This window comes from Crinia signifera, chromosome 9 (genome assembly GCF_055691185.1).
Source record: "Crinia signifera chromosome 9, ASM5569118v1, whole genome shotgun sequence".
Classification (NCBI taxonomy): domain Eukaryota; kingdom Metazoa; phylum Chordata; class Amphibia; order Anura; family Myobatrachidae; genus Crinia; species Crinia signifera.
The window spans coordinates 134,609,689-134,619,161 of NC_139225.1; the positions used below are offsets into that span (position 1 = coordinate 134,609,689).

General features: G+C 47.0%; 1 protein-coding gene across 3 annotated transcripts; it reads right to left on the reverse strand.

Annotated features, from left to right (window-relative positions):
- Positions 1-1,311: 1,311 nt before the first annotated feature.
- Positions 1,312-8,619, reverse strand: LOC146036108 (ADP-ribosylation factor 6-like). 3 transcript variants are annotated; one of them, XM_083159924.1, is made up of 3 exons: positions 8,492-8,619; positions 8,285-8,311; positions 1,312-3,594 (listed from the first exon to the last, which is right to left on the reverse strand). In XM_083159924.1, the coding sequence occupies exon 3, from the start codon at positions 3,563-3,565 to the stop codon at positions 3,038-3,040; it is 528 nt and encodes a 175-aa protein (XP_083016050.1). In that variant the 5' UTR covers positions 3,566-3,594; positions 8,285-8,311; positions 8,492-8,619; the 3' UTR covers positions 1,312-3,037. The 3 variants fall into 3 exon arrangements, with proteins under 3 accessions (XP_083016050.1, XP_083016049.1, XP_083016051.1); XM_083159923.1 differs by lacking the exons at positions 8,285-8,311; positions 8,492-8,619 and adding an exon at positions 8,038-8,195; XM_083159925.1 differs by lacking the exons at positions 8,285-8,311; positions 8,492-8,619 and adding an exon at positions 7,935-8,086.
- Positions 8,620-9,473: the final 854 nt, after the last annotated feature.

The following is a 9,473-nucleotide window of genomic DNA, read 5'->3' on the forward strand; positions in this document are numbered from 1 at the left end:
GTGGCGAGCGCAGCGGTACGCGTCCTCTGACCTTTTCATACTCCCACTCTCCAAGTCAGCGTGGAGTTGATTTTAAATAGTGTGGCGAACACAGATAGTGGGGGTATGAAAAGGTCAGAGGACGCATACCGCTGCGCTCGCCACGCTTCGGGGGTGCTTGTACAATAAAAAAAAAAAAAAAAAAAAAAATCGATGCGATGTACTACGATCAACATCGTGGGTGCCGTGATAATACACAAGTACTGAATTTCCTAGTGGAAAAGGGGTAGGATTTGTTTTCAGTGGGAACAGTTCAACCAGTGTCAAAATTAACAGGTCCCCAACCCTGCTTTTTACCCGGGTTGACCAATTCACACTGCAAAAAAACCTGTATTAAAATGCAAATTACCAGGTAGAGCTGCTTCACCCGGGAATTTGCCATAGCAGCAAGAACGTGTCGGGCGCTGCAGTCCCCGCCATTATCATTATTATTATTCCAGCTATTATCCTCTAGAATGTGCTAAATAAGTAGATTTGGTTTGTTGCTATGGGTAATGTCTTTCACATTAGTTAAAGTGTCCAAATCAGATTTGTTTGGCATCCGAACCGCATGTCTGTCCTGGTACCCACTCACACAGGGAACGGAGTTGCACGAGATACATCACATGTCAACGGACCGCATGCGACGCATGGCGTGCGATTATGCCGCCTGGACCTCAAGAGGGATCGGTTGGCCAAAAACCTACTGGGAGAAGTCGTAATAGTGTATGGCCACCTTCAGAGACCAAACAAGAAACGTGGACTCCCAGTGGAGATGCACTGAACATAGAACAAATGTTTTGGCAGACTTGCAGCAAGGACCTCTTCATGAGTGACATACATTGATATTCTATATATATATATATTTTATAAAATTCATATTAAAAGGGGGGCATTCAATCTTGGGTCACAGCTGTCGAGTTGGCCCGTTACCGGTCTGCTCGACCGAGAATTTGCAGGCGGGATTCAATGTCCCGCCTGCAGCGGAACGAGATGGGGGCCTGGCCATGAACTGCGGCCGGGAGTCGGGCTCCTTCAGCTGAGATCCCCTGTTCAATGCTGTCGGAGTAGACAGCATTGAGCAGCCATCTCGCCCATTGGGAGATGACTGTGGGAGATTGAATACCCCCCTAAGTCACAAGTTTCTAATTAACCCAAGCACTTCTATATTAAGTAAAAATTATATTGCTTTAGCAGAGATGCCATGGATTCTCAGGGGAAACACTGAACATCACTAACTCATACGAGACACCACAATTGTCCACACACCCACCTGACACACAGCACAGGAGGTTGGATGCATCGTTGAACTTTTATTGATAAGATTTAAGCAATACAACATGAAACAAATCTTATTGGAGAGAAAACATTCTGGAACAGGAATAGTATTAGTGCACCGGAGGGGGAAAGGGCAAAAATAAGACCATAGGAAGGTCTGCATAGCTCAGCAATGCATGTCAGTCAGTAAGGATTTACCCCGTCATTTCACCAGTGTGTCAGTATGTGAGATCAGGCACTCTTGCCCTATGGGCTGGAAGACCAGGCCAGCCGTGAAATAAAAAAAAAGCATAACAGTTGGCCCCAATCAATAATGTAATCATACACTACACTGAGGGCCAATACCACAAAAGATCCGCTCCATACAGACAATTGCGAGAATGTCAGCTTGTGTCGTTTGTGTTGTGCCAGTGCTGGACCCAGAGAGGCGCCTAGTATTATCATGGGCAAATAATAAAAGATATGTGTAGTGTGTAAGTGTGTGTGTCAGTGACAGCGTAGAGTAGGGTGCAGATTCAGAGATACGAACAACCCCCTACAACACGCCCAAGGACCTGAAAGGTCTCCCCAATCCTGAAAGCTCTCCCCAATGCAATACATAACATTTCTACCTCCTTCGTAGCAGACACCTATAACTGCCAACACACATTTAAAGACCAAAATGGAAAATCCGGACACCCAGAAGGGATGCATGAAAGACAGAAAGGCCGCTTTGGACAGACTTGCAGACCAACAGGTCTGAGAACCAGGCCCGAACTGAACACCAAACGGGATCATTCACACTTACACTCTGAAAAAATAAGTAAAACCAATGAAAATACTGGGGCGGTGTGCTAGCGTGTGTTTAGGGAGCTCTTGATTCAATATGCATTTACCGATACAATCCATTGTACCGGTAGTGCGTCTTAGCACGTGAGACCTTGGTCACAATGGAAAGAACGAGCCCTTCAGAAACTAGTCATCCTGCTTGTGACTCAGTTTCGGTGTGTAGGTGTGAATGAGCCCCTATCAGAGCTGGGAATAGCGATATGAATTTAATTAAATATAAAATGAAAAACCAGCATGCGGGGTGGAAGCGGCTAACGAAAATAAACCTCGACTGGTTTGTGGAATCAGAGGAATGCACCGAAGAATACAGAAATCCAAAATTTTGTTCCAAGAGCACGTTAGACCAATTAACACTGCAAATGATTACAGAAATAACGTATAAGAAAAAAAGATTTAGTTGCTGGAAACATAGAATATGCAAAGTGTTATAATGATCAGGCACTGGTCTTGTGTGAGAAATTACACTCTAAGAGGATATTGCACCCACGATAATGTAACACTGAACCCTCCACCTTGCAGTGTTTTCGGTTCGCCCACTTGTGGAGAAGGCGTGACCATAATTCCGGGCTGCTGCTGCTGTTGTTGCGTGGTTGATGTCGCTGAGAAAGAGGTAACCAGCCCTGTTCATGAGTTGCGACGGCTGAGGTCTGGAGGAAGAGCACTAATACTCAGCTGTGTTAATCACTTCACACTGATAATTAAGGCAGATATCGCAAGGGGCTGTCAGTACCTAGCAAAGTCCTTTACAGCCCTGCCACTCCAAACTCTCCCTTTACCTTTCATTACAGAACAAAATGGGCCACCCAGATTTGGTTGATAAGGATTACTCCTTCAAAAGCTCCTCTACTGAGCCAGTAAAATTAAAGAAAAAAAAATCATATATATTAAAAAAATAAATCACCATAAAAAGAATTTAAGATTTGTAGTTTGAAGTTAGCCACATAAGGCCCTCATAGAGTCCCTCTCCGGTGTTGGCACAAGACGGCTGGACGTACCAGTTTCTGTCCCTGATGCGGGTTAGTCCGAGCTTTTCCTGGATTTCGTGTGGCTTCATGGCGTCTACCAGGTCCTGTTTGTTGGCGAAAATGAGAATGATGGCATCCCTCATCTCGCGGTCGTTAATGATGCGGTGGAGTTCTTGCCGCGCCTCGTCGATGCGGTCTCGGTCGGCACAGTCTACCACAAATATCAGGCCCTGCGTGCCTGTGTAATAGTGCCTCCAGAGAGGGCGTATCTTGTCCTGGCCGCCAACGTCCCACACATTGAACTTAACATTCTTATAGGTCACCGTCTCCACGTTGAAGCCCACGGTGGGAATGGTTGTGACGGACTGGCCTAACTTCAGCTTGTACAGGATGGTGGTCTTGCCGGCTGCGTCTAGACCCAACATTAATATCCGCATTTCTTTGTTCCCAAACACCCTGGATAACATATGCCCCATGTTGGAGGCTTAGAGTCCATACAGCTGGGCTAGAGAGAGATAAAGAGGGAACAGGAAAGGTCCGTGAGTTTGCAAGTTTAATAAAACTTTAGAGGTCATCAAGATACAACCCTACCCCAGATACATACACAAATGATAGGTTAAAGGTCTAGAATATCATGGAGAGGAGTCTGTACACAGAAAAAGTGTGAGGCCCGGAGATAAATATTCCGAAACATTTCAGATAGAACATGCTCAACGGAATTCAGTGTCTCCGCAGTTCTGTCACTATGTGGTGACAAAAGCTGAGACAAGGGAGTCATTCATGTCCATCAGCAGGCACAGTTCACACCCACTGCATAGCAGAACTGTGCACTGACTATGTTTGCTGTACGCTTAACTGAAGAAGAACATTCTGAGGATTGCTGCACACAAGCTAGAGAACGTGGCCATTTCTATTGGGTGGTCATACATATCCTACTGGAGGAGACAGACTTACAGTCCCGGGACAGGCCAGAACCGCTTTGACAGCTTTACAGTAAAGCACCATACACACTAGACAATATTGTCAAAGATATTGTCAGAACTCCTGGGCCAAATCATATAGTGCATATACAATGAAAGATATGGTTAACGATATCGTTCAATGCAGTCAGAATAACCCGGCTTGAACAAGCAGTGGTTGCGGATATAGATATATATCCGCAGGAGCCCGCATACTCAGCTTACTCAATGGATGATATGAACGTTGTATTGTTATCGTCTAGTGCAGTGGTTCGCAACCCTGGTCCTCAAGTACCCCCAACAGTGCACGTTTTCCAGGTCACACGGCAGGTGCACTAATTATTCAGACACATTTTAAAAGATCCACAGGTGGAGCTAATTATGTTACTTGTGATTCTGTGTGGAGACCTGGAAAACGTGCACTGTTAGGGGTACTTGAGGATCAGGGTTGGGAACCACTGGTCTAGTGTGTATGGGGCTTAAACCAAAATGCACAAGCAATCATTTCATGTAGACCTTGGCCAACCAATCAATGCAAAAAAAGGGTAAGGACAGTGATGGCTTATATAAATACTAATATTATAATCATCATTTATTGGTGCCATAAGGGTTCCACAGCACCGAACAATGTACATGAACCAATAACCCACCCGAAATGCAGTGCAAGAAAATGGGTGATATCACATTACTCGCGATCACGGATAGGCTTGCCCGTGTCTAGTGCTTGCTGCGGCTGATCAGGATTTTTTAGCGCTTGCCCCTAGCAGGTGAAGCAAAATCCCCGAAAAGAGGAAGGAGGAGTCTCCTGTTGCTGTGGAGATGAACCATGTTGCGTCACTTCCAGTCCTGTCTGCAGCGCCTGCTCATGCTTTTGCCCGGCCAACAACACACTGGGGGCTACCCTTCATCTACCCTGCTTACACCTGTAATCCTACTGCCAGAAGTGGTAACCCGGAGACTGTACACAGCCAACGGCCAGACACAGAGGGACCAGATTCCTGACCACAGGCTACTGCTCCGCTATTCCTTAATATAAAAATTTGCATACTGCTCACTTCCACCCCACTCGTAAGAACTGTGGATATTTCAAATTGAGAGGAGGCGGTACTCATTAAATGAAAAGGGGTAATGGAGAGGGGAAAAAAAAAAAAAGGTTGGGAACCACTGATCTAAGAGACAGAAATGCTCATTAGAGAATAGGGGCATGCTCGCGAGTGCCAAGGAGACATACGTGGTGCACATTTATTGGCACTTGAAAATCCCAAAATTATGCAAAACAAAATACTATCCAAAAACAAAAATAAGGCGGAAGTCTGGCAGTAAAGGACAGAACACAACAGTCTCAATACTGCATGTCAATGAGTGCAGCAGGGGACTAAAGCCACTAGCTGCATCATGTCCTTACAGCATAAGTGCACAGGTCACGTGACTAAGTAATCCCGGGGTAGGATGACTATTAATGAGCAATACACACATCTGTGCTTGGTGTAGCTGAAGCCTGATCCCAGCCATTAATGAAATCCTGACTACTCTGTGGATTTAAACTGGATATGGCAGCCCTGGTTACTTCTAAAAAATGCAGAACTGCAAGTTTGGGAATGGTACTGTGCAACGTGAGGACTGCAACATGCACTGTATTTGGTACACTGGTGGTTCAATCCAGTTATACATTATATCCTGGTATGTGAGGTTTACAAGCCAAAATTACTAACTTTATGCAGATCAGAACAGACTGTCCATCTAGAGTAGGGGTGGGCCATAAGCAGCAGTCCAGCTGTTTATGAACTACACATCCCAGCATGCCTGGCATCAGTTTTAGCATGGCTGAAATAGCAAAACTAAGGCAAGGCATGCTGGGATGTGTAGTGCATCAACAACTGGAGGGCCGCTTATTGCCCAGCCCTGATCTACAGCCATATACCCTGGGCCAGACTCAATTAGCCATGGAAAGCGTGGGTGTGGATCAAAAGATCAACAGTAAAATGAGTTAACACCAGATGTCGAAGGTCAATAGAGTCAAAAGGTCAACAGGGTGAAAGGTTGACATTTTAACCCTAAAACCTCCTAGTTCTTAACCGTCCCCTATGGCAGCCTTAAGGTCTGACCTAGCCTCAAACTCATGGCCCTACAGCTGTTGTGGAACTACAAATCCTAGCATTCCCTGTTACAGTGTTGCCATCAGGCCATGCTGAAACTGTTGCAGGACATGGTGAAATATGTAGTTCAACAACTGATGGAGGGCCGAAGGTTTCCCATCCCTGATATAGATAGATCTATAAAAGGGAGAAATATTACCTCCATAGAGTTAGGATAACAGAGATTTCTCAGCTTCTGAGGCCTCCTGCCCATTCCTTATTTAGTGTTCATTCTAGCACCCGCTATCTTTGAAAACCCATGCAGTTCCTCTTCCATGCCTGGGGTGTCACGGTCTGCTGTGATGTTTCTAGCACAGGTCTGGTTTGCATATCAGTGCTGATATACAGATCAAACTGTGCTAGAAACAGCACAGCAGACAGTGACACCCCAGGCAGGGAAGAGGAACTGCATGGGTTTTCAAAGATAGCGGGTGCTAGAATGAACACTATTATTACACCTATAATGGGGAGCTTGCTTCTTTCTCAAGGCCGTCTTCCTATTCCTAGAACAGGGGAGATTCCTCCCGTCCCATTCCTTACTGTACCCAGAACAGGGGAGATTCCTCCCGTCCCAATTCCTTACTGTACCCAGAACGGGGGAGATTTCTCCCGTCCCATTCCTTACCGTACCCAGAACAGGGGAGATCCCTCCGGTGCCATTCCTTACCGTACCCAGAACAGGGGAGATCCCTCCCGTGCCATTCCTTACCGTACCCAGAACAGGGGAGATCCCTCCCGTGCCATTCCTTACCGTACCCAGAACAGGGGAGATTCCTCCCGTGCCATTCCTTACCGTACCCAGAACAGGGGAGATTCCTCCCGTGCCATTCCTTACCGTACCCAGAACAGGGGAGATTCCTCCCGTGCCATTCCTTACCGTACCCAGAACAGGGGAGATTCCTCCCGTGCCATTCCTTACCGTACCCAGAACAGGGGAGATTCCTCCCGTGCCATTCCTTACCGTACCCAGAACAGGGGAGATTCCTCCCGTGCCATTCCTTACTGTACCCACAACAGGGGAGATTCTTCCTGTCTTATTCCTTACTGTACCCAGAACAGGGGAGATTCCTCCCGTCCCAATTCCTTACCGTACCCAGAACAGGGGAGATTCCTCCCGTGCCATTCCTTACCGTACCCAGAACAGGGGAGATTCCTCCCGTGCCATTCCTTACCGTACCCAGAACAGGGGAGATTCCTCCCGTGCCATTCCTTACCGTACCCAGAACAGGGGAGATTCCTCCCGTGCCATTCCTTACCGTACCCAGAACAGGGGAGATTCCTCCCGTGCCATTCCTTACCGTACCCAGAACAGGGGAGATTCCTCCCGTGCCATTCCTTACTGTACCCAGAACAGGGGAGATTCCTCCCGTGCCATTCCTTACTGTACCCAGAACAGGGGAGATTCCTCCCGTGCCATTCCTTACTGTACCCAGAACGGGGGAGATTCTTCCTGTCTTATTCCTTACTGTACCCAGAACCGGGGAGATTCCTCCCGTCACATTCCTTATTGTACCCAGGACAGGGTAGATTCCTCTTGCCTTATTCCTTATAGAACACAGAACTGTGACCCTACTCCTCTTATGAGGTTCATGCCCATTCCTTAGGAGAACAGAGTGCTACTCTCCGGAGGTACCTGTGGCCCCTGGCTTGGAGTGGGGACCATGCCACTCCCTCCCCTCATTGTTATATAAGCACAATGCACAGTATGTAGATCAGGCAGACAGCCCTAGTGCACACACATGCCTCCTCACCATGTGCCCCTGCTCCACAGACACCCCCGGTAACCACCTCCCCGCACAGCAGCCGCACGCGTATCGTATGCAGCCCGGCGCGTCAATTGCCCCCCTGACTCACAGTGACTGCTGGGTGTCCACGGTCCCGGCTCCTGATCCCGGAATCGGAAGGGCGCGGGCGACAGGACCACACCGCATCTAAGTGCGCATGCGCAGTCCCCCGCCCACCCTGAGCCCAGCCGTCACAGCGCCTTAGCGCGCTCTCTGCGCATGCTCATTGCCCTCAGCCGGCCTCGGTTGGGTCTGTGCGCAGGCGCAATGCAACCCCCTCTCGCTCAACACGCACGCGCACTTCCCGGCTTACTCACCTCCCTAAAGTCCATTCAAAAGAACACTGGGGCAGATGTATTAAACCGTGCGAAGAGATAAACTGGAGATAAAGTGGAAGGAGTTAACGCACCAGCCAATCAACTCCCAACTGTCATATTTCAAACACAGCTGATTGGCTGGTGCGTTATCTCCTTCCACTTTATCTCCAGTTTATCTCTTCGCCCGGCTTAATACATCTGCCCCAGTGTCTCAATGACTGGCGCATGTGCGTTTCCGGTCTCGTAACTCCATCCAGTAGTCCATCCACTAGCAGAAACCCCGTCTGACAAGAAGTGTCTTTGATTTAGAGCTGCAGGCGGCGGCCATCTTTACGGAGACCTACTTACTTAGGTTGTGGAACACACAAAAGACTGCAGTCCCACAGTGAAATGCGCTTATATTATAATATTAGTCAGACTCATAATAACCGGCACAGAGTGGAGGAATGGCGGCAGTATCCTGACCAGAGCTTTCAATGCACGGCAGGGGTGTTTGCAAAACGTCTCTGAGAGGGGAAGCAGGGTGCAAAGTGCCTATTGTTCCTAATTTTCAGAGAGAGTCCAAACACTAGAAAGACAACATTTTATTTAAATATCTCATAAAGGTTTCTTATTATGGCAATGTAAAATAAAAAAATGCACAACCAGTATTATTCAAATCACCATAGCAACTTCTCTAATTTGTATATAGAGATGGTAGTGATGTCATCTTACTGTGGTTTATATGCTTTCATATGATTTATAAACCAATCGGGGGGAAAAAATGTTTTCCCCAAATTCAAACTAAAATAGGTATTGATAGATTTGAGGGCTTCATTAGTGTAATTCTATATTCAAGTGTATTAGAAACACCTGACATTGTATTAGTCCGTCTGCAATGTCAGCTGGAGATACAGTAGTGTGACACCGCCTCAGTGGTTGTGTCATCAGGAGACCTGACGTAAGGGCAGATTTGGAGCCATTCGTACGGGTTAAATTTTGGCCTGGTTTTTGATGGGGGTGTGTGTCTGTGTCTGCATGTGAAGACTCTGGGGGACATGTATTAGGGTGCGATTTTCTGACTTTTGCCAGTTTTGGTCAAATAAAGGCAGAATTTGCATGTTTTGTGTAGTTTGCACATGTTATCTGAGTTGTGATTTAATTCTCACATTTTGCGATCTAAATCACACTTTTGACATGCAATAAAAAT

What these genes read in the sequence shown, in the direction of transcription:
- LOC146036108 (XM_083159924.1), bottom strand. Translation starts at nt 3,565, where the DNA reads ATGGGGCATATGTTATCCAGGGTGTTTGGGAACAAAGAAATGCGGATA.